Source organism: Bufo gargarizans, unplaced genomic scaffold (genome assembly GCF_014858855.1).
Source record: "Bufo gargarizans isolate SCDJY-AF-19 unplaced genomic scaffold, ASM1485885v1 original_scaffold_896_pilon, whole genome shotgun sequence".
Taxonomy (NCBI): Eukaryota; Metazoa; Chordata; class Amphibia; order Anura; family Bufonidae; genus Bufo; species Bufo gargarizans.
In genome coordinates this window covers 399,622-425,922 of record NW_025334747.1, presented here as the reverse complement: position 1 = coordinate 425,922, position 26,301 = coordinate 399,622, and the positions used below count along the sequence as shown (strand labels likewise).

At 42.4% G+C, this 26,301-nt stretch overlaps 1 protein-coding gene across 1 annotated transcript in view; it reads left to right on the top strand.

Annotated features, from left to right (window-relative positions):
• The first annotated feature begins 3,144 nt into the window (after window positions 1–3,144).
• LOC122924212 (high mobility group protein HMGI-C-like) overlaps window positions 3,145–26,301 on the top strand; it is a 184,610-nt gene continuing 161,453 nt past the window's right edge. The window contains exons 1-2 of the mRNA XM_044275131.1: window positions 3,145–3,508; window positions 4,813–4,902. Coding sequence (XP_044131066.1) covers window positions 3,401–3,508; window positions 4,813–4,902 — 198 coding nt within the window. The 5' untranslated portion in view covers window positions 3,145–3,400. The remainder of the gene's footprint in view (window positions 3,509–4,812; window positions 4,903–26,301) is intronic.

Here is a 26,301-nt window from a genome sequence, read left to right as displayed (position 1 = left end):
TGCTGATGTCCTACTGTATGCGGTGTGTACATATAGATCTCCCATTGTGTTCTGTACATCAGTGTAGATGTCCTATGGTATGCTGTGTGTACATACAGATGTCCTGTGGTATGCTGTGTGTACATATAGATCTCCCATTGTGTTCTGTACATCAGTGTAGATGTCCTATGGTATGCTGTGTGTACATATAGATCTCCCATTGTGTTCTGTACATCAGTGTAGATGTCCTATGGTATGCTGTGTGTACATATAGATCTCCCATTGTGTTCTGTACATCAGTGTAGATGTCCTATGGTATGCTGTGTGTACATACAGATCTCCTATTGTGTTCTGTACATCAGTGCTGATGTCCTACTGTATGCGGTGTGTACATATAGATCTCCCATTGTGTTCTGTACATCAGTGTAGATGTCCTATGGTATGCAGTGTGTACATACAGATGTCCTATGGTATGCTGTGTGTACATATAGATCTCCCATTGTGTTCTGTACATCAGTGCAGATGTCCTATTGTATGCGGTGTGTACATATAGATCTCCCATTGTGTTCTGTACATCAGTGTAGATGTCCTATGGTATGCTGTGTGTACATACAGATGTCCTATGGTATGCTGTGTGTACATATAGATCTCCCATTGTGTTCTGTACATCAGTGTAGATGTCCTATGGTATGCTGTGTGTACATACAGATGTCCTATGGTATGCTGTGTGTACATATAGATCTCCCATTGTGTTCTGTACATCAGTGTAGATGTCCTATGGTATGCTGTGTGTACATATAGATCTCCCATTGTGTTCTGTACATCAGTGTAGATGTCCTATTGTATGCAGTGTGTACATATAGATCTCCCATTGTGTTCTGTACATCAGTGTAGATGTCCTATGGTATGCTGTGTGTACATACAGATGTCCTATGGTATGCTGTGTGTACATATAGATCTCCCATTGTGTTCTGTACATCAGTGTAGATGTCCTATGGTATGCTGTGTGTACATACAGATCTCCCATTGTGTTCTGTACATCAGTGTAGATGTCCTATGGTATGCTGTGTGTACATATAGATCTCCCATTGTGTTCTGTACATCAGTGTAGATGTCCTATTGTATGCTGTGTGTACATACAGATGTCCTATGGTATGCTGTGTGTACATATATCTGGCCCATTGTATGCTGTGTGTACATATAGATCTCCTATTGTGTTCTGTACATCAGTGTAGATGTCCTATGGTATGCTGTGTGTACATATAGATCTCCCATTGTGTTCTGTACATCAGTGTTGATGTCCTATGGTATGCTGTGTGTACATACAGATGTCCTATGGTATGCTGTGTGTACATACAGATGTCCTATGGTATGCTGTGTGTACATATAGATCTCCCATTGTGTTCTGTACATCAGTGTAGATGTCCTATGGTATGCTGTGTGTACATACAGATCTCCTATTGTGTTCTGTACATCAGTGTAGATGTCCTATGGTATGCTGTGTGTACATATAGATCTCCCATTGTGTTCTGTACATCAGTGTAGATGTCCTATGGTATGCTGTGTGTACATATAGATCTCCCATTGTGTTCTGTACATCAGTGTAGATGTCCTATTGTATGCTGTGTGTACATATAGATCTCCCATTGTGTTCTGTACATCAGTGCAGATGTCCTATTGTATGCTGTGTGTACATATAGATCTCCCATTGTGTTCTGTACATCAGTGTAGATGTCCTATGGTATGCTGTGTGTACATACAGATCTCCTATTGTGTTCTGTACATCAGTGCTGATGTCCTACTGTATGCGGTGTGTACATATAGATCTCCCATTGTGTTCTGTACATCAGTGTAGATGTCCTACTGTATGCCGTGTGTACATATAGATATTATATTGTGTTCTGTATATCAGTGAATATGTCCTATGGTATGCTGTGTGTACATATAGATCTCCCATTGTGTTCTGTACATCAGTGTAGATGTCCTATTGTATGCTGTGTGTACATACAGATGTCCTATGGTATGCTGTGTGTACATACAGATGTCCTATTGTGTTCTGTACATCAGTGTAGATGTCCTACTGTATGCGGTGTGTACATATAGATCTCCCATTGTGTTCTGTACATCAGTGTAGATGTCCTATTGTATGCTGTGTGTACATACAGATGTCCTATGGTATGCTGTGTGTACATACAGATCTCATATTGTGTTCTGTACATCAGTGTAGATGTCCTACTGTATGCGGTGTGTACATATAGATCTCCCATTGTGTTCTGTACATCAGTGTAGATGTCCTATGGTATGCTGTGTGTACATACAGATGTCCTATGGTATGCTGTGTGTACATATAGATCTCCCATTGTGTTCTGTACATCAGTGTAGATGTCCTATGGTATGCTGTGTGTACATACAGATGTCCTATGGTATGCTGTGTGTACATATAGATCTCCCATTGTGTTCTGTACATCAGTGTAGATGTCCTATGGTATGCTGTGTGTACATATAGATCTCCCATTGTGTTCTGTACATCAGTGTAGATGTCCTATTGTATGCAGTGTGTACATATAGATCTCCCATTGTGTTCTGTACATCAGTGTAGATGTCCTATGGTATGCTGTGTGTACATACAGATGTCCTATGGTATGCTGTGTGTACATATAGATCTCCCATTGTGTTCTGTACATCAGTGCTGATGTCCTACTTTGTGCGGTGTGTCCAGCCTGCATTGTGGTGTGCACACAGCACAGAACACATGGCGGTGCAGCGCTCCCGTGCGTCTGGCTCGCCGCCGCCTCCTCATGAGGGATTCCCTGGCTGTAGCTTGGAGCGGGGCCACTCAGAACTTGTAGTCCTGCAGCCACGTGAGGTGGCCCCCAGTGTTTCCCTCCCCAGCAGCGCCGCTCTGCTTGTGTTATATCTGGCCGGCCTCCAGCCTCCGCTCGCTGCCTCCTTCTCCTCTTTGCCTCCTCCTATTTTTTCCACCCACGGGTAAAGGTGTTTTTTTTTTACCCATCCCACTATAATCCGTGGGCCGGCCTTATATCACATGCCCTACTCACACAAACACAAGCCCTCCCTTACCCCCCAAATCACACACACGTGTGGCCATAGAGCAATACTTATATGTGCCCAGACCCACGCAGCAGCCGTGTGTCACCGCTCACCAGTCGTTACCTCCGCTGCCCTGTGACCTGCATTGTCCCCGTCCCATCACAGTGCATACCTCCCAGTCACCCCCTTGTCTACAGCAGTGTGTACAGGGGAAGCCCCTGTGGTCAGGACATTACAGGAGACACATCGCTGCGCTCTCTCTCCTCTCACTCTGGTGGCAGCAGCAGCAGCAGGACGTCCGGTGCAGCGGCGGCTCCTCGCGTGGATCCCTTGAGGTGCAGCAGACCATCGTTGGGGCACAGCAGATACCATGAGTTCAAAAGAGAGTGCCCGCCAGTCCACTTCTGCCGAGCATCCTGCATCCCCCTCATCAGAATCACCGAAGAGGGCACGGGGGAGACCTCGGAAACCGCAAAAAGTCAGTACCGCATCCTTACCTCACCCTGCACCTCACAGGGAGCACACTTTACCTCACAAGGCGCACACTTTACCTCACACAAAGCCTGGTGCACCGCGGGTGCTGAGCGCTGGGCACCCGGCACAGTGTGCACTCTCATTCATACAGGGGGTCTCCTTGTGCAGGGCAACCTGCTCCGTATCCCCTCCAGCACTCGTCTCACTCCATTCTCCGCTCACTGGTATGGAGTTCATAGAAAGCCTGCACAATGCAATAAAGCGTGACTATGCGCCGCACACAGTAGTCTGGTGACTGGTGAGGGCAGCTCCTAGGTGTACGTAGCATGGCTTGTGGATACACTGAGGGCTTTCATTCAAGGGGCTTTTCGCACAGAGGACTGCATGTTTCACTGGTGGTGCTATGTGGTTTTTACTAGCATGGTGCTGCCCTGCACACAGCCTTTCTTGGCATTGCTGGGTCTTTATGTACAAATGCAATGAAAAAGCAGAGGGTTCACCTCTAGAAAAGGTCATGGAGTCCCAAGAAGGAAGAGGAAAATAGCATTGTGTTCATCTGGATGGCCATATTGTGCTGTAGTCAGGTCACATGGTGCTTTGTATACAAACCAAATAGGCTGATCTGACTGTATGTACTATCTATCTCATATCTACCTACCTCATATCTGTCTATCTCATATCTACCTACCTCTATCTACCTACCTACCTCATATCTATCATCTATCTATCTATCTACCTCATATCTATCATCTATCTACCTACCTCATATCTATCATCTATCTATCTACCTACCTTATATCTATCTATCTATGTATCTATCTCATATCTATCTATCCATCTTTCTCATATCTATCTACCTACTTACCTCATATCTATCTCATCTAACTACCTACCTCATATCTATCTATCTATCTATCTATCTATCTATCTATCTATCATCAGTACCAGTACTTTGTCAGTGTACTTTATGTTACACCATTGGTGTACTCACTAAATACAAATCTGCCTTGGTTCCCCTTAGTCCATAGTTTAGCCTCTATACTGTAATGAACTGTCTCTATGTCGGTTAGGAAACATTACAGCCCTTAAGTGCCCAACTTACACTTTTATTACCCATCTCAGTGTGTAAATGTTTTCTTTTCCTGCAAATCATTGGATTTGTACATTAGTTACATATGTTTTCCCTGTAAGGGTTTAACAGTCCAGTATATCATGGCAGAAAAAAAGGTTTAGTTGCCTTTGGAGACTGTGCCATAATTTCCCATTTTAAATTCCTTCCAACTATATCAAGTTTATTTCTGTATTTAGGAGCCAGCAGCTGGAGAACCCTCTCCTAAAAGACCCAGAGGAAGACCTAAGGGGAGCAAAAACAAAGGTCCTTCAAAATCCGCACAAAAGGTGAGCTTAGCAGCACATGGCTGGCCAGAAGTCACTGTGAACATGTGCTTATAGTGTAGGATTTCTGTGAAGCTGGCCGGGATGGACACAGCACACCGAGGGTAGGAAATCCTAAACAAGCCTTTAATAGAATGTAGATTTATCAGTCTAATGACCCCATAACCGCCTCGTTGTGCACAGTGGGGTGATTGTCTTGCTCATATTCAGTAACATGCGGTAAATATGTGATTTCCATTAGCTGGTCATTGGCATCACTGTTCCTAAAGTCTGAAAAAACTAAGCCATTCTGATGACCACAGGCTTGTCCTGGTAGAAGTCAGAGCTGTGTGCTTTCTCATTTATTTAACTACATAATTGGTCCATTGGCAAATATTGTTTAAACTTTTCTATATTCTTGTACTTCCTAAATAATAAAGATTCACCCCTTTAAATCTGTGTGATGTTTAGACTCTCTGTTATGGCCAATGGTCACCCATTACTGTGAGACTTCTGTCAATCTTACCCTTTATCCTTAAAGTTACCCTGGCTTGTAAATAACATGTGTTTTTTTTTTTTACATTGGAGGTGTAGATTTAGTCCTGCGCAGTTCCTAAGGGTCACCATGTAGTGTTCACTGGCTGGATAATATACCTTTCAGTTGTGTTCAAGAAAACACGTCAGGACGATCTTTAAGCGTTTTCCTAATGCATAGACAGTGATCCTTTAGGCACCCATGCTACATGCTTTTTCGGTTTCTTAATTTGGAAAGGGCACCTAAGGTCCTTCACACACTTGAATAGAATTAATGCCATGCAGGATCTCTAACAGGGTTTAGATGATTATTGCAGCTCATGGTGTTAAATACGTATTTTACACCTGCTTTTAAATGCCTTTAAACCTGTGTATATACAGTTCTGTGCTTTAATATGGCCGCTTTTTGTGTTTCCACTGTTTGGCTGCAGTCAATGACTATTACACCAGTGGCATAACACTGCTAGATTGGTGTGCCGCCTGTGCAGTCTCCTTGTAGTTACTATTGTATACACAAGATGGAGTCTAAGAATGCCCATTCAAGGAATGACCCCCTCCCAAGTGAAGATAGTTTAGCAGCACTCCCAGTTGCCCACCTGTTTGCTATGTTTTTTTTTTTGCTCTATGTCCTTCACTTTCACAACTTCTGTTTGATTTTTAATATTATTTTTTTTGCAAACTGTCCTTGGGCTGTTTCACAACAATTTATTGTGTGAAAAAGACTTGTGTTCTCTTAAGGGTACATTCACACGACCGTGTGTAATCCTTTCCGTTTTGCAGTCCGCAAATAATGGAACCGTGTTTGCGCATTTTGCAGACAAATGACTTACGTTTGTGTTCCGTATGTCTTCCGTTTTTTTACCGTCCGCAAAAAATGGAAGGAAAAAAAAGATGGAGAGAAATTTTTCAAAAATACGGAAAAGGATCCGCAAAAAATTGATGACATACGGTAACCATTTCGTATGGCATCCGCAATTTGCGGATCCATTGACTTGAATGGGGCTGCGGACCGATCTGTGCGGACAATAGTAGGACAAGCTTCATATTTTTGCAGACTAGAAATGCGGAAACACGGATGCAGACAACATACTGAGCGTTGTCTGCACATTTTATTCACCCATAGAAATGAATGGATCCACATCTATTCAGCAAATTGCGGAACGGATGCGGGTAAAATTATATGGTTGTGTGAATGTACCCTAACTGCTATAAGAAGTCATTACAGTCCTTTCAAATCACTGGAACGTATCAACCTTTTACCTTCTTGTTTGTTATCATGATAGTTACTTCCTTTATGTTACCCAAACCAACTAGCCCTATGTCCATTATCTGACAAGGATAGAAAAGGTCTTTAGAAATCTCAATCACACATGTCTAAAAAGGGTTCTGACAGCTTGGTGCTGCAGCAGTCTAGCAAATGAAGGTGTCCCATACTTGGAGAGATGGCAGTATATGCAAGGTCACTCTCTATAAGTGGGATTTAAAGAGAACCCGTTGCCAAGAAAAATAGTGCAGACAGCATGTTATAGAGCAGAATATCGTTTTTTTCAGTACATTTGTAACTTATACTTTTAAATCTGAGTTCAGTTGTTCAGAGGGGCATCATCTTCTCAATGATTGATAGCATTCTCTGTGTACATTGGTATATGTAGGTTCTGGTCAGTCACTGATAAGTTGGTTCCCATGTACAACTGAACTCAGAAAGAGCAGAAACTTAAATTACGGTGGAGAGTTATCAGCAACCAATCAGATTCTAGCTTTCATTTTACAATGGAGCTCCAAAAAATGAAAGGTGGAAGCTGATTGGCTGCTATGGGTAACTAAGCCAGTTTTCCTTTACACCACTTTTGTGGGGCAGCACGGTTGCTCAGTGGTTAGCACTGGGGTCCTGGGTCCGAATCTGACCAAATATAACATATGCATGGAGTTTGTATATGCTCCCCGTGTTTGTGTGGGTTTCCTCCAGGCACCCTGATTTCCTCCCACACTCCAAAGACCTACTGATAGGGACCTTACATTGTGAGCCCCATTGGGGACAGTGTGATGTTAATGTCTGTAAAGCGCTGCGGAATATGTCAGCGCTATTTAAGTGCATAAAATAAATCAGTTTTGCAGATTTTTTTCCTACAAAACTAGCTATTAATCTACTCAGCTTCTCCTGCTCCATAACATCCTGCCTGCAGATTGCATTGCATTTGTAATTACAGGTCCTCTTTAAAGGGTTTCTGTCACCTGACAATTGGGTATTAAGCTGGCTGATGTACTAATGTCAGCTGAACATAACTATAATAGAGCCATCTCACTGCCTGAAGCCTTTATTGAGAAAAACATACTTTTATAATATGCTAATTAGCCTCTAGGAGCAGGGGAAGGCGTTGCACCTGCTCCTAGATGCTCCGTTTGCCCACCTCTTTTCACGCCTTTCTTCTCTTGATTGACAGGACCAGGGCAGCGCTGCTCTCCTCCCACCGTCCGTGTCTACTGTTTAGTATTAGGCGCAGGCACAGTGAGGGAAGGACATTCTCTGGCTTCCTCACTGTGACTTATTCAGCGCTGGCGCATTGAGGAAGCCAGCTGCTGCTGAGCAGTCCTTCCCTTACTGTGCCTGCGCTGAATACTGAACGGGATAGCGCAGGCGTGAGATTTCCGCAGTAGACACGGCCGGCAGGAAGAGAGCAGCGCTGCCTGGCTCTTTCAATCAAGAGAAGAAAGGCCTGAAAAGAGGTGGGAGAACGGAGCCTCTAGGAGCAGGTGCAACGCCCCCCCCCCCCCCGCTCCTAGAGGCGAATTAGCATATTATACAAGTTTGTTTTTCTCAATAACGGCGCCAGGCAGTGAGATGGCACTAATATAGTTATGTTCAGGTGACATGAGCACATCGCTAATGTCAGCCAGCTTAATGCCTATTTTTCAGGTGACAGAAACCCTTTAAGGAAACCTTCTAGTGCCTTCCACTTAAAGGTTACCCCTTGATTCATATTAATTGTAGTAGAGAGTGACTGTTAATGACTAAATGTCAACCAAGAATAGGAAGCAGGGCTATCGTTCTCAGGATCAGTAGTGGCAGGTTAGTTCAAATGTATCTGGTTTAAATGCACTTTGCAAAGCACGTGTTAATGGTTTCCATGTTGAAGGTCCAATTGATGTGTACAAAAGAATGGTCTATTATCAAACTGAAGGCTATATATATGGGTAACAATTTTGATATGAAAGTGAATAATAGTATATTTAATATGTAGGTCTTCTTCATTTTGACCTGTTGATTCTTTAGGAAGGGTGGTTTGGCTTCAAGGAAAAAAACATTTCTGATATTCCTGCAAGCTTTGCTCTTTGCCACTCTTAACATCTGGTTGTGTTCTCTTGAAATAGTTGTGGAGGCTACTTAGTGTAACATCTGTGCCAGCCCATGTTACCACTGAGCTGCCACATGCATACTCCTCGTTTTTATGAAATGTGGAGGTATCACAAATAAAAGGATCCATGCGTATATTTCATTGCCTGTCATGGTGCTGAAACTGCTTTGAAAGTTAAAGCAAGATTAACTGGAATAGAATAGGTGGTAAAAAGGTTTATACAAAATAAATAATCCTGGGGAAAATCTAGACCTCCCAAACAACAGTAAACCTGGCGGTAAACTATTTTTGATATTGGAAAACTAGTGTTAATTATGATCACTCAGATGGCTGAAGGCAGAATTTTGTACGCTGAAAATATGACCCAGCTTTTGTGAACCAAAACTGCAAGTCTATGACTTGATTGGCCAAATTCGGCCAAATCCTGGTCCGACAGTTTCAACTAGCCTAGTTTAGACTTGACAGCTGTGTATGGCTAGCTAAAGCATTGCATAGTGTAATGATAGACGATTCTTATTATATAATTTGTATATTACTACTCACCACATTACCTCTCCCATAAACCTGCAGTAAAATACGTTAAAAGGACCCTTACTGGAGTCTTCTCCATTAAGAGTTTGTGCTCAGCAGGCTTCTCAATGTATTTTACTGCTGGTTTGTAGGAACACATCGGGGTTACCGGGGTGAGTATTAATATACAAATTGCATAATCAGAAAATGATTATTACACTGCTTACAAAAATGTGTTTTGAAAAGTGGCCATATAAAGTATGTTTGTAATTTTTTTTTTTTAGGAAGGTGTGGAAAATGCTGCCAAGTAAGAATGCTATTAAAATAGAAGTGTTAATAGTTTGTTTTTATCAGTTACCAATATGCAAAGTGAATAAACTTAAGAAAAATCTAAATCAAATCAATATTTGGTGTGACCACCCTTTGCCTTTAACTAGGGCTGCAGTAAACGATTATTTTAGAAATCGAGTATTCTATCGATTATTTTTTATGATTAATCGAGTAATCTAATAAGAAAAAATGAATTAATAGACTGTTTTCCTTCATAAAAACTCATCAGACCCCCTGCCATCAGTCCCCAACACCCTTTGTTCCCCCTGTGCGATCAGCCCAAGTGCATCAGCTCCACTATCCCCCAGTGCCATCAGCTCCACTATCCCCCCAGTGCCATCAGCTTGCCCAAATATGAACTGCAGACACCGAATTCCACCTGTTATTAGACAATTCCTTCCAGAAAACCAATGTGGACATGAACTGAATGGTTTCCCTACTTTATGGTGCAGTAAAATCAGAGCTTTACTACAGGTAATAATAATAGATATAACAGCAGGGCTGTATATTCCTTTTCTAGTAGCCTCACTGTATCAGACGATCTACATTGCCGGGCCACCCACACCTGCACAGGGTGCAACCCCAGCTACACCTTGGTATGAATATACATATGGGGAAATCAGTACAGTACCTGCTGCACCGATCTCCAAATGATCACTATGAAACTCAGTTAAACTGAAATACACAAAAGTGATCTCCAGAGCCACACTCCCGTCCCCATAGCAACCATAAGCCATTGCTGCCGCTAGAGGGTGAGCGGCATACCACGTGCCTGCATACAAAGTAGACAGCGGCCATTTTCTTGAAGAACAGACAGAAGCACACAGACTGGTTCAAGCAGCGGGAGAGATGAGAGGCCGCAGCTGTGCCTGGCAGAGGTAGCAATGCAGTAAGGGCCGGCGGGTGACCACGGAGCAGTGAGTAATAGCGAGCGCTTCACTCCCGCTCCATGGTCACATGACACAAACGAATCCTCGATGCAAAAAATTTGCATCGAGGATTTTTTTGTGTCGAATCACTCGATTCAATCGAGTAATCGTTACAGCCCTACCTTCAACACAGTATCCGTTCTTCTTTTAGGTACACTTGCATTCAGTTTTTGAAGGATCTCAGCGGGGAGGTTATACCAGATATCATGGAGAACTAACCACAGATGTTCTGTGGATGTAGGCTTGCTCAAATCCTTCTGTCTCTTCATGTAATCCAGACAGACTCAATGATGAGATCAGGGCTCCATGTCAGCCATATCATTACTTCCAGGGCTACTTGTTCTTCTTTACAATTACGATAGTTGTTAACCCCTTAAGGACCCATGACATACATGTACATAATTTCTTTCCAGGACATAAAGACCCATGATGTACATGTACTTCATGGGGATCGGGCGGGTGCAGGAGCTGCACCCGTCTGATCCGCAGCAGGGGTCTGGCAGTCACTGATGGCCAGACCCTTGCTGCATGCACCGGCATCGGTGAAATCACTGATGCCGGCGCATTAAGCCTTCATGTTCCGCAGTCAGCGCTAACTGTGGCACGTGCGATATCGGGCGGGGATTGGAGCTGTCATCAGGTCCCCGTGCTGCTGTGGCGGGGACCCGATGGCATGGAAGGCAGCGCAATGCCTTCCTTAGGTATCAGGGCTGCCTTCCGGATGAGAGCCTGTGAGAGCCAGCCCCCTGAATCTCACAGGCAGGAAGCTGTATGAGTAATACACACTGTATTACACATACAGCCAATGCATTCCAATACAGAAGTATTGGAATGCATTGTAAAGGGAATCAGATCCCCAAAAGTTGAAGTCCCAAAGTGGGACATTTTCCCCAAATAAAAAAAAAAAAAAAAGGGTCAAAAATAAGGCAAAAAAGAAAAGTAGACATATTAGGTATCGCCTTATCCGTATCGACCGGCTCTATAAATATGTCCCATGACCTAATTCCTCAGATGAACACCGTGAAAAAAAGAAACTGCTAAATAAAATAAAAAATGTGTCACCTTACATCACTAAAAGTACAACACCAAGCGATCAAAAATTGTACCAATCTAACCGTCACCTCATCCCGCAAAAAAATAGGCACCTACCTAAGACAATCGCATAAAAAATAAAAAAAAACTATGGCTCAGAATATGGAGACACTAAAACATTGTTTTTTATTTTTTAAATGCTGTTTAAGTAAATAATAAAAAGTATACATATTGGGTATCACAGTGTCCGTAAGAACCTTCTCTATAATATCACATGATCTAACCTCTCAGGTGAACACCGTAAAAAATAAAAACTGTGTAAAAAAACTAATTTTTTTATCACCTTACATCACAAAAAGTGTAATAGCAAGCGATCAAAAAGTCATATGCACCCCAAAATAGTGCCAATCAAGCCGTCATCTCATCCCGCAAAAATGGTACCCTACCTAAGGGAGGAGACACTAAAACATGATTTTTTTTTGTTTCAAAAATTAAATCATTGTGTAAAACTTACCCAATATGTCACCTTTTTTCTATTTATGTAAGTTTTACACAATGATTTAATTTCTGAAACAAAAAAAAATCATGTTTTAGTGTCTCCATATTCTGAGAGCCATAGTTTTTTCAGTTTTTAGGCGACTGTCTTGTGTAGGGGCTCATTTTTTTCGGAATGAGATGACAGTTTGATTTGTACTATTATAGGGTGCATATGACTTTTTGATTGCTTGCTATTACACATTTTGTGATGTAAGATGACAAAAATTGGCTTTTGTTTACACCGTTTTTAGGATTTTTACAGTATTCACCTGAGGGGTTAGGTCATGTGATATTTTTATAGAGCAGGTTATTACAGACGCGGTGATACCCAATATCAAGCAAAATCTGCCTCCCAAAAACCGTATGGCATTCCTTTCTTTCTGCGCCCTGCCGTATGCCCGTACAGCAGTTTACGACCTACAGACTCAGGACCATAAGTGAATATTGAGTTTTGTTTGGCTGTTAACCCTTGGGGTCATTTTTGGGTGGTTTCTATTATGTAAGCCTCACAAAGTGACTTCAGACCTGAACTGGGCCTGAAAAAGTGGGTTTTAGAAATGGCATTCATAAAATGATCCAAACATAAAGTCGACATATGGAGAATGTAAAGTAATAACTATTTTTGGAGGTATTACTATCTATTATAAAAGTTGAGAAATCGAAATTTGGAATACAAAAAAAAAAATTTGGGGTAAATTTGGATTTTTTTTATAAATAAAAATAATTATTTTTTACTCAATTTTATCAGTGTCATGAAATATAATACGTGACAAGAAGACAATCTCATAATGGCCTGTATAAGTAAAAGCGTTCTAAAGTTATCACCACATAAAGTGACATATGTCAGATTGGCAAAAAATGTCTGGGTCCTTAAGGTGAAAAATGGCAGGGCCCTGAAGGGGTTAATGGCATTGACAGTATGTTTGGGGTTGTTGTCCTGTTGCCAAAAAGATTAGGAGCCAATCAGACGCCTCCCTAAGTCTCTACCTGGATTTCTCAGCATACTTTAAATTCTTTATATGGTGACAAACTCACTAATCTGGATATGTTAAATCACTATAATGCTATTAGTAACATATTTAGGGAATCTCATCCATTTATCAGATATATACTAAAATCTTTGAATATATTTGGGTATGCTAGTTTAAGATGTACTAGAGCCTTAACTTTTTTCTTTAAACAAAATTATCAAATCAAAGTTTTGGTAAACATGAAAGGGATGTTAAAAATTACTACATTTCTAGATTTTTCAGCTGTATGGCATAACTGTATGTCAACTCTAAGTTATAAGTCCCCAAATAAATGGACTAGGCATAGGGGAGAATTATCATCTCAACGCTGGAAATAAATTTATGGTAGCATCCCCAAGATATCATCAAACAACTGCCATAGACTTACGCAATTTATGTCCATGCATTGGCTTTATTATTCTGCCAATTTTCTTTAGAAATTTGATAGAAGGCAAACTGATAATTTCCCTAAATGTCTTAGGCCTGCCTCTGATTGGTACCTCCATACTTGGTGATGTCCTAAATTGAGTAGGTTCTGGAAAGAGGTAATATCTCCCATAGAATTAAGATTCCATGTGACTATGCCACTTGACCTGAAAATATATCTTCTTGGATTTATCATTTTTATCAGTTTCATGTAAATCTAAATTGACAATACGTAGTGCTCTTATTTATTGCATGTAAAGCAATTGCACGCTTTTGGCTTTCCAGTAGCACCCCTACACTAGGATATGACAGCAGATCACAGAGCAAAGTGTGATCTGACACTTTTTTATTTTTATGATGTCCGAATCTTTTTCCTGTGGGAGATAATTGGCACTCACTAGCTGGATCTACAAATGGTCTGCAGATAAATCTCATGTCTGTGGTCAGTTTTGTTTTTCCAGGGGCCATATTATTATTATTATTATTAATAATTATTTGAGAGAGCCAATAATTTCTTGTCACTGTACATCTAAAAGGGGGTTTGCACAAATACAATAGGCATGAACCTATTAGTGGACTGGTGCAGAGGTGGAAAAGTCCCTGGCCACCAGAGCTTACAATCTACAAGGAAGAGGGGAAAGACACAGTAGGCAAGAGTAAAAGGTTCTCTTGCCTGTGTGCAGCATGCATATTGCAGGTGGTAGGCTTTTCTGAAGAGGTCACAGGAAGATGTTTCAGTAGTCCAGACGGGAGATGATGTGGGCATGTACTAACATTTTAGTTGACTCAGGGGTCAGGAAGGAGCGAATACGAGAGATTTTGAGTTGAAAGCACCAAATGGTGGTAAGAGTTTGGATGTGTTGCTTGAAGGACAGGGCTGAATCAAATGTTATCCCAAGGCAGAAGACCTGTGAGACAGGAGACACCATGGTGCTGTTAACTAATGGATCGGTATGGTGGGGAACTTGTTTTTTCATGGCTTTAAAGGTGGCTGTAGGATTGTCAGCTGAGCACTCTCTATCTGAATGCTTCAGAGGTGATTCAAACTGTATAAATTAAAAAAAGCCCAACAGAAAACATAAATAAAAGAACTGCCATCAGATCTTTATCTGAAATGGAAACTGGCTTATTTTGGCTAGTTCTTTCAAGTCAGATGGACTTTTACTGCCATAATTCTTATCTTTGCTTATATTCCAGATATGTTATTTTGATAGCCGGAAAAAAATGTGTTAAAAAATTGTAAGAAAAAACATATTACCATTTGACGTATGACATATTGTTTCTGGTGAAAGTTAAAGTGTAACTGTCAGTATTTTTTATGTGTAGGGGAAGTGGTTAGTTTTTGGAACATACTTTATTAAAGGTGTTTTCTGGAAAAGATTTAAAATGGCTGCCAGCAACCTATCCTACAATGTGAGCAGGACTGGTTGCTTCCTTGGAGGGTCAGGAGGTGAGGCCTCACTACACTCTGGACATGCCTATACTACATATTGGTGAGTTTTCCAGTTAGGCTGCTCAGTCATGATGGCATATCATATACAGGGTTGCACCATATATCGTATTACCAGTTTGTGTAGTGAGGCCTCGCTTCCTCACTCCCTGCAAGTAGAGGCAACCAGTCCTACTCACGTTCTAGAACATGCCACTGTCTACCATTTTAAACCATTCAAAGAGAAGCCCTTTAAGTGCTTTTATTAATTTTTAAAAATTATTTATTTAACTTTCCCAATACAGAAACAATGAATATGCATAATGCCATAAACACACAATGAAAAAGGTACAGAGAACCCTGTATGATATCTTTAAAGGGGTCCTTTAGCTTTTTCTTACTGATGATCTATCCTCTGGATAGATCATCAGCATGTGATCGGCAGGGGTCCGACACCTGGGACCCCCGCCGATCAACTGTTTGAGAAGGTACAGGTGCTGGCAGTAGCGCTGCAGCCTTCTCACTGTTTCCCGCATGCCCAGTGACATCATGAATATTATCAGGGACTAAGCCCTATTGAAGTGAACGGAAGATGGGATGCAAGCTCTTGTAGCATTAACCAGATTGACATTGTGCAGTGTCCCAGGGGGTCAGTAGTGTATGCTGGGCTTTGTAGTGCAGATTGACCACTAACCTGGGATCCACTGTCGTCTTCAATTGGGGCAAATACAGGAACAGGCAGATGTTAAAAGTTTGTGACGCCAGTGTCAATTAAACGGTGACACGCCGTGTATGATGTTATAAAAGAATGAAGCAAGCATAGGGTAGCCAACAAAAACTGGAACTTTACTGAATATCAGTCAAGGTAACACACGGACACTGGTAGTGCACAGTTCCATAAAAGACGGTTGGTTTTCATAAAAATACAGGTGGTTCTTGAGAATACAGAAAGGCCGGTCTTAGCGATGAATTATACAGAGTGTTGATTTCAGGAGATGCAGTACAGGCGGATTGCTCACTATTCCTGACTGGTCCTGCTACATGTGACTTTCTCTCCAAGGTCTAATGCCCTTTATCTGGCGTACCCTTGAAGCTGTCCTTATCTAGTACCTCCTCTGTTATCTTGAGTACCTCTCGCTTTATCTGATCGGCCTCTGTGGTAATCTGTGTCTTGGCTTGTGGCTCGCTTATGCTGCTTCAGCTGAACGGATGGTGACTCAGGAGGGGAACCTTTTCCTTGGATCCGGAACCCGGTTACAGGGCCTTTACTACCCTCTCCTAGCCGACAGGCTTCAGGCCTGCTATGCTCTCACAGGCCCATAACCTGGCTTTCCCTCAGACACAGGATCATTTCTGACCTCTGCTCCCACTGTCTGAACACACTCCTGTTACTTCCTTACTGGGCCTTATATAACCTAGGGCTCCCTAGCTCCCTCTAGTGACTCAGAGCTGGAATGACACCCTAGCCGGCCTGCATAAGCACGTTTCACAGTAACAGGAAAATACATAGCATGACATTACAAGATGTTTTTACCAACCTCCCCTTAAAGGGGGAACGACAACACCCAAGTGACCCTTCTGTAGTGACGGGGTATTACTCTCCCGTACACTACAATTGCACCACAGAATTATGATATGTGGACATAGGGATCTCACTGAGATGTAGTAAAAACAAAAAGGCAGGTGTTTTGGGTATCACATGACTGGTGAACCTAGAAGTAATATGCCATACATCTGACGATAAACCAATAAGCACAAGACAGCCCCAAAAAATATTAAGGATAGTTCCCTGATCCCCTCTACACTTCCAACAAACCGGAGATATATTGATATGAGAGACTGTAACTTGGACGTCACCCTGTACCACCTAGAAAGGACCTTAAAACCTGCCACCTGTATCCTACTAGAAGATTTATGTGTCAAGGTGTAGATGCAATATCTTTGTTCTACTGAAAAGCTAATGTTTAGGTCTCGTTCCCAGTTAATCAAGTAGGAGGTAGTGGGGAGTTCGATATACAATATGTGAGGGATAGTGCTCGATGCAAGATACCAGTCGGGTTACAGCTACATTTGAAAACCATTCTAAGTGGAATAGTCAGATGCCAGAGATGGGGACATTAAAGGATAACTGTCACACTTAGACCCTAATTTCAATTTTCATATATGTAGTTACTAATAACATGATATTCCAGAATCAGTTACTATTAGACTGACTTACCCCATATTTAATAAGATTCAGCCCTTAGCAACCAGTCTGCATAAAACTGCAATCTCACTATTCAGTTAAGGCTACTTTCACACTAGCGTTCGATCGGATCCGTTCTGAACGGATCCGATCATATTAATGCAGACGGAGGCTCCGTTCAGTACGGATCCGTCTGCATTAATAACTTAGAAAAAATTCTAAATGTGAAAGTAGCCTGTGCGGATCCGTTCAGACTTTCAATGTAAAGTCAATGGGGGACGGATCCGCTTGAAGATTGAGCCATATGGTGACATCTTCAAGCGGATCCGTTCCCATTGACTTACATTGTAAGTCTGAACGGATCCGCTCGCCTCCGCACGGCCAGGCGGACAGCTGAACGCTGCAAGCAGCGTTCAGCTGTCCGCCTGTCCGTGCGGAGGCGAGCGGAGGCTGAACGCCGCCAGACTGATGCAGACTGAGCGGATCCGCTCCATTCAGACTGCATCAGGGCTGGACGGAGGCGTTCGGGTCCGCTCGTGAGCTCCTTCAAACCGAGCTCACGAACGGACCTATGAACGCTAGTGTGAAAGTAGCCTAAGATGGCAGCCTCTGCCCTCACCCTGAGGCTAATCCCGCCTGCCCTCACTAGCCAGTAACAATAGCCCCCGAAAAGTGTCAGTAACCAGAGCCCTCCCCCCTAAAGGGTTAATCTCCTGCAGCACAAAGGGGTCCTCTTACCACATGTTGCTGTCATTTATACACTGAGCAGATGGCAGATCTCCCTTCCCTGCTCTGCGCTGCTTCCACTCTTCCTTCTCCAGCTCTGCTGAGTGAGGGAGCGTCTGCCAAGCGCAGGGACAGGGAGAAGTGCACACAGCCCAGGCACTGTTATCAGCTGCTGGGGAGGAGCTGGCTTTAATCATTTACACACAGTCCCTGCTGTCTGTAATCTGACCTTGCAGGCTGCCTGCTTCTGCGTCCTCAGTCCTTCAACACATAGACGTCCTTCAACACATAGACGGAACATGCCTAGCAACCTGATTTTAAGCAGAGGTAAAAGTAGGCAGTACAGGGAACAAAAATGTGGAATTAAGGGGTAATTGAATACACAGTGAAAAGTTGAAATAGGGCCACCAAGGAGATATTATTCACCACAATCCAATACTCCAAAAATAAAATATATGACAGTTATACTTTAAAAGAGTTGCTGTATTTGTCACCCCGTGAGGGTTTGGAGGTCTGAAATAGACGCTTGCTTGGGAAGATAGTATAGGAAACGTTGGGGATGGGAAAGGGGAAACATCATGTCTTGGGAAAACAGACACCATTATTTTCAGAGTCAGGCCTGTAGTAGTGTGGGTGCGTGTATATGTGTGTACATAGCCAGACAGTGGTGTAAGAAGAAAACATTGTTCAACATCCACCCATTGCTTAGACCCCCATGAGTATACCAGTCCACAAAAAAAAAACTTTAGTGATATACAAGGCATAAAAGGCTATTTGTCCATCCCTGATAAGCGTAAACAGATTATCATTTTGAAGTTACAAAGTCTGGGAGGCCTAAGCCTAAGGCTTTCCTGCCCACATGAACTTAGTGAGTCCTGGGAGAAGGAATTGAAAGAAGGGTCGGGGGTATGCACTGCGTTTCAAATTATTATGCAAATCGGATTTAAGTGTCATAAAGATGTAATTTTTTGGTTTTTCAATTAAACTCATGGATAGTATTGTGTCTCAGAGCCTTTGGATCACTGAAATCAATCTCAAACACCTGTGATAATTAGTTTTCCAGGTGAGCCCAATTAAATGAAAACCACTTAAGGGCTCATTGAGACGTCCGTATCCATTTTTGCGGTCTACAAATTGTGGATCCGCAAAACACGGAACGCCCAACCCTGTGATAGAAAGCCTATTCTTGACTGCAATGGCGGAAAAGAATAAGACCTGTTCTATCTTTTTTGCAGTGCCACGGAACGGAAGTATGGATGTGGACAGCACACGGGGTTCTGTCTGTTTCTTTTGGGGCTCCATTGAAATGAATGGGTCTGCATCTGTTCCGCAATTTTTCACAAATATGTGGTCATCTGAATGAGCCCTTAGAAGGATGTTCCACATTATTAAGCAGGCCACAGGTTTCAAGCAATATGGGAAAGAAAAAGGAACTCTCTGCTGCCGAAAAGATTCAAATAGTGCCATGCCTCAGACAAGGTATAAAAACATTAGAGATTTCACGAAAACTTAAGCATGATCATCATACTATGAAGAGATTTGTGGCTGATATAGAACACAGACAGGTTTGAGCAGATAAAGGCATAATAAGGAAGTTTTCTGCCAGACAAATTCATCGGATTAAGAGAGCAGCTGCTAAAATGCTGTTACAAAGCAGCAAACAGGTATTTGAAGTTGCTGGTGCCTCTGAAGTCCTACAAACCGCAAGGTGTAGAATCCTCCAGAAGCTTGCAGTTGTGCAAAAATCCACTATTCGGCCAACCCTAACCAGTACTCTCAAGCAAAAACGGATGCATTGAACCCAGACATACATGAAGACTAATTGTCAAACAGTCTTGTTTATTGATGAGTGCACTGCGACCCTGGATGTTCCAGATGGATGGAGTAGTGGATGGGTGGTGGATGGCCACCATGTCCCAACAAGGCTGTGATGTCAGCAAGGAAATGGCAGAGTCATGTTTTGGGCTATAATCATGGGGAGAGAGAGCTGCTAAGCCCCTTTAGAGTTTCTGAGTGACTACTTTCTTCCATGGTACAAAAATATCATGCTGCAAAGAATGCCTCTGAGTCATTGGCTGCTATAGGCATAAAAGGAGAGAAACTTATCATGTAGACACCATCCTCCCCTGACCTCAACCCTAATGAGAACTTTTAGAGTATCCTCAAGCAAAAGATCTATGAGGGTGGGAGGCAGTTCACATCAAAACAGCAGCCCTGGAAGGCTATTCTGACATCCTGCAAAGAAATTCAAGCAGAAACGCCAAAAACTCACAAGCTCAATGGATGCAAGAATTGTGAAGGTGATATCAAAGAAGGGGTCCTATGTTAACATGTAACAAATGACAATTTTCAGTTCTTTACAAGTGTTTGGAAACTTTGTTGTGCATAATAATATTTTGAAACTTTGCATTTTGAGTTTTTTTAATTTGTGAAAAAAAATACTGTTATTAAGAAGTTTGTTAACGGTTGAGGACTTGAAAATTATACTGACTATCATGTGCATTGACCATTTAGGAAAATAAGAGAAAAATAACATTTGCCAGGTGGCCATTTTGAAAATGGCCACCTGGCCAAACTATGTAAACCTGCCTTTAGACCAGTGTTCTAAAACAGTTTTAATTTTGTGAAAAAGGGTCATTCCTAGGATAAAGATCTGAGAGTTGGGGGAGGAGACAAAGAAAAGTAAGTTGTCTGAATATGTTTCAGTCTTGTGGGTGTGGTCTCACAGGGAAACACCTTTTATGTCTGGATTCCGACAGATGTTGCCTAAGAGATTCGAAGCATAGGATGAATATGTAGGGAGAGAGAACATCCCTGCCACGTTCTGTTAGAAATATAAAAAAAGACATATAGACATATACGGTAGTATAACCTAGGACAAAGTGATGTAAAGTTTCAAAGGCTTTATAAGCATGAGTAGAAAGTAAAAACGTGGGAAGCCCCAGCATAGTTGCATGATAGATAATGTTATTGGCTCTTGTTGTATTGGCTTGGACCTAGGGGCAGGAATCCTACTTGCTCTTTATGAATGAGGTGTTTGTAGATAAGGGGTCAGTTGTGCAGCAAGAATTTTAGGTCCACTTTTATGGTCCACATTTAGGAAGGAAATGGGATGATAGTGCTGAAATTATGTAAGGTCTTTCTCATCCTTAGGGATGACAGAGAAATGTGCACGGTGGGTATCCGATAAGAGGATACATCCTAAAAGAGAATTAAAAGCTGTAAAAATGGGAAGACAGTGTAGGCGAAAACTGACTTGGATAGGGGTAGGCCATCTGTGCTAGGGGCTTTACCCGGTTTAGCCGCTATAAGTGCCTGTGTCAGTTCTACCACAGTGAGGGGGAATCAAGGGAGTCTATGGCTGTGTTGGTAACCAACCTATATCTAAGGACGATAAATACAATGAGTACCAAGTCACAGTGTCCTGAGTTCAGGAAGCAGTATAAAAGGCCTCTCTTATATCTTGTGGAAGAATACGGTGTCGGTCTTGGGGAGACGAGACATGTGACACAAAGGAGCATGCTTGAGTGTTCTTGATGGCTCATGTGAAAATTCCCCTTGGTTTATTACCATACTCAAAGAAATGCCAACAGCTTTTAACTAGAGAAGCTTTTGCCTTGGTCAAACAAAATGAGCGAACTTGTTCCCTCAGTTATAATAATTCTGCACCAGTCTGTCTATTCAGGGCCGACTTATGAATGTGCATGCAGGACAGCAAGCTATTCAGATGAGCTTGCACATTCCTTCTTTACATGTGTGCCTGCTTTAATAAAGGTACCCCAAATATAGCGCTTATAAGCCTCCCAAACCATTAGGGTATTGCATTGCATTCGGAGAAATGTTGAGAAGTACTCACTAAGGCACCAATTCACCGATATGTAGGGATAGATGTGGTTAATAGTCTGGCACACTATATCTGGAAACAAATAGAGCAGACAGAGTGTGTTTGATATAAATTAATTTATTTTCACTCTTATCGTTAAAATATACAGATATAATATACAAAAAATGCATAGATAAAATGTGAAAGAAAAAATAAAAAAAATTATATAAAATGAGAGAAGTGTGGATGATCCACCAGGATATGTAAAATGGGAGTATAAGTAAAAAAAAAACGATATCGCTGGCGGTGGTATGATGTTCAAGATTAACCATCCTAGGGCAGTTGTTTATAGGAGTTAAAAGTTGAAAATCTCAGTTCATCAGTGGTGCAATTGGCCTTAGGTTGCCCCTTGGTTAGTTCTCAGCCACAATAACCTGTGGATATTGAGATTGTAAAAAAATGTAGGCTGATCAGTGGTATAATTATTGTTTGGCTGTGCAGACAGGGATAATGCACTGGATATATAGTTATAATAGTGTACTTTCTATATATCCACAATAAAGTAATAATCAGGGATTCTCGGCTGTTTTCACCTGTAGAAATCCAGCTTTACATTAAATAAGTTGTGCGGCTTTTATAATACCTTCAATGGATTCAATCCTATAGCAGGCAGGTGTTGTTTAAATCGCTTCTCTGGAGTCCCACACGAAGGCAATACACTGCCTGCTGTTATCTTTGCGATGTCTTCTTTGTATGTGGTCTCTCCTCTCCTGTGAGCTGTCCGGCAGAGTTCTCTGCTCTCTGTGTTCCTGATGTGCGGGCTGTAAGCTCGCCGTCCCACGTGGTCTAAGTCCTCTGGTTTGTATAGATCAGCTATAGTGGATATGCGGGCTGGTATGGTTGTAGGCAAGCGCTTCCTATTGATGTAAAGTGTCCTTTACTAGCGGGTATTTCACCAGACACGTTTCGGAGTCCACACTGACTCCTTCCACTGAAAGATGGGTATTGGAATTTCCGCTGTTTTACTAGCTGTGGGCCATACTAAAGCCACATCCCTGATTTTATTCACTTTTATTTAAAACAAACTCTCTAAAGTTGTCTCTTAGCAATCCTTTAAAGGGGTTGTCTCATCTGAGACATTAGGGATATACCCCCATTGTTTGATCAGTGCGGGCCCCAGTGGTGGGACTCACAGCTATCTCCTAAATGGAACCGCACTCCAATGATTTCTATGGGGCTGCCAAAAATAGCTGAGAGCTGGCTCTGCTATTTCCGTCCGGGCCCAGAGAAGTGAATGGGAGCGGTGACCTGTCATGCTCCCATCCACTTCTATGGGGAGACGCTTGGTGGTGGCCGGACTGCAGTCCTCCAGCCACCATGGCATCCAGCCACTATGGCCCGCTCTGTTCTCGATATAGGTGCGGGTCCTAGCAGTGGGGGCATATCCTAGCGATATGCTCCCATTGTCTCAGATGAGACAACCCCTTTACTGGGCTTTTGTCACCCCACTAAACATTTTTTTTTTTGTTTACTTAGAATCCCTATTCTGCGATTTTATGCATACATAATCTAATTAATCATTTCGGTTCAGTAGATTCTGTTAAAAACGTACTTTTAAAATATGCTAATTACCTTGCTACCAGCAAGTAGGGTGGCTACTTGCTGGTAGCAGCCGCATCCTCCTATCCTAAAGACGCCCCCCTCCGCATGTTGATTGACAGGGCCAGCGAACGGGATCGTCCTCTGGCTGGCCCTGTCTGCTCTCAAGATCTCGCGCCTGCGCCGTAACGGTATTCAGTCGGCGCAGGTGCACTGTGAGGCGGACGCTCGCTCGACGGCTCCATCCTCAATGCGCCTGCGCCGATGACGTCATCGAGTACACCCGTCTTTTCCGGGTGTACTCAATGACGTCATCGGCGCAGGCGCATTGAGGATGGAGCGAGCGTCCGCCTCTCAGTGCACCTGCGCCGACTGAATACCGTTACGGCACAGGCGTGAGATCTTGATAGCAGACAGGGCTAGCCAGAGGACGATCTCGTTCGCTGGCCCTGTCAATCAACATGCGGAGGGGGCGTCTTTAGGATAGGAGGATGCGGCTGCTACCAGCAAGTAGCCGCCCTACTTGCTGGTAGCAAGGTAATTTGCATATTTTAAAAGCACGTTTTAAACAAAATCTACTGGACCAAAATGATTAATTAGATTATGTATGCATAAATCGCAGTATAGGGATTATAAGTAAACAAAAAAAAAAAACTGTTTAGTGGGGTGACAGAAGCCCTTTAAGGAAAATCCATCTATAGTGTTCAGCTTGTACTGTGCACGGAAGATGGCTCGCTGTTATACGTAGAGGCAGACTCTTCAGCCAGCCTCTCTAACATCCTTGCTATATACAACAATATAAATGTCCCTATACGCTGCAATATCACTTTCTTTCTCCTTGCTTACTATACGGGGCCATCAGTGCTGGTCACTGATAGCGCATCTCTAATCTACGTAGCTTCCTGGCTTGCTCACTAACTAGCTGCTCCGACAGTAAAGGACAGAAGCGCTGTTAGCTCTCAGCACTCACATTCAGTGTAGGAAGAAACCATTTTACCATACAGGGACAGTCTTTTCATTTGGTTATCATGTCTTTCAGGCAGCATGAGAAACCATAATTTCTGTGCAGCACATCTCCCTATATAAGCATTGCCCAGGAGCAATGATTTTGAGCAATGAGTGATTGTTGTAGCAATTGCTGGTCATAATACAGAGAAGATAATTGGTGCATGTAAATGATGATTAGGCAGTTATTGAAAACAAACTGTTATTTCCCGATAATTGCCTGTAATATCGGTCGATGTAAAAGAACCTTTAGATATTTTTTGGTACTGGTGTCTTTAGTCCACAGTAAATAATTTTTAAGTGGATCAGTAATAGACGATAAATAGAACATGAATAGTAGTAGCAGAGATACTAGCGCTGCCATCTAGGTGGGGGGTCGCCCACACTGTAAAACAATATAAGTGGGGCGTGTTGCTGCAGGGTTCTGATAAGGGGTTAATTGCCAAAAAGCCCCAATAGATAGGAGAACCTAATAATAGTAAGACAGGAATAGAACCCGCTCTGACTAGTTAACAGGTTGAGACACCGCAGTGTATAGAAGATATTTGCGTGCCCCATGTAAGCTGGATATATAAAATAACTAATAAGATAATGCACTGCAATGTCACCAGTATTTCAATGTATAAGTAATCTTTAACAAGTATAATCCAGTGTGTACAAAAAGCCAGCAGGCACTTACTGATAAGCGTACTCAGAGGCGCGTATGTTCATACAGCTGGATTTGTTTGCCGCTTATTGCGATTTTTCTCTTGGGATTGTTCTCTTGCGAATCTTCAGTATCTCTCCTAGCGCTGTCTTCTGCTCAACTCGTGGCACGCGCGTAGCTCCGGCCGGTAGCGATGTTTACTTGTTGTCCTGGAAACCTCTCGTGTGACGTCACACCCGAAGCTACAGAAGCCTCTATGGTCCACAATACCTCCAACGCGTTTCGGAATAAGCATATTCCTTCCTCGGAATTGAATTGGACCAGTCATGTAGACCGGTGGTTCTCAATCTTTTTTCGCCAAGTACTCCCTAATGACAATAAGTACCTCCAAGGAATCCAACAGTAATAAGTGTTAGCAAACTAAGGCTATTCTCACGCAGCTGTCATAGGTTCTGTTCTATGCCACTGTCGGTAATTGCTTCAGATTGAAAGAAAAGCACAGCATGCAGCACTAATCTTTCTGTCAAAATGACAGTCACCACATTAGGATTCATGATGGATGACTATTACTTTTCAAATTACATTCTGCTCTACCATATAGGAGAACACAGCACTTTATACCTCTTACATCCAGTGATGTCTTCTCTGAAGTACATATTCTCTTTCCTTATCTCCATTTGGATGAAACCTCCATGATGACTATTTTCAGCCATGTCTTGTCTCTGTACAGAGTTTGTCACACAGACATCTTAGGTTCCTACTTTTCCATCATCCTCCCACCTTTTGAACACCCCATCCTGCCACCTCCAATACTATACTGCAGAAACAGATTGTCCCCTTGAAACAACTAGTACCACACAGGCAGTGCCACCCAGAACAGTTATTGCCACACTGTGCCCTCAAAAATAACTGCACCCAGCAAATAGTGCCCCTAGCAGTAATGGTGCAATAAACATAGGGTCTACCTATAATAATTGTGCTAATCTGATACTGTGCCAGGGTGCCCCCACAGTAAATGTTCTTCCAAAAGTCCCACCTATAGTAATAATTATCTGCCCCAATGTCCCCTTTTGTTCCCCAGAAGTAATATTGCTCCTCATGGTTCCCCAGTAGTAATTAAGCCCACCATAATGCTCCCAGTAGTAATAATTCCCCCTATAGTGCCCCTAGTAGTAACAGAGCCCGCTATAATGCCCTCATATGTAATTGACTGCCTGTAGTGCATCAATAGTACTAATGCCATCCATAGTGCCTTGAAAAAGTATTCATACCTTTTGAACTTTTCCACATTTTTTCATGTTACACCCACAAACCTAAATGTATTTTATGTGATAGAGTAACACAAAGTA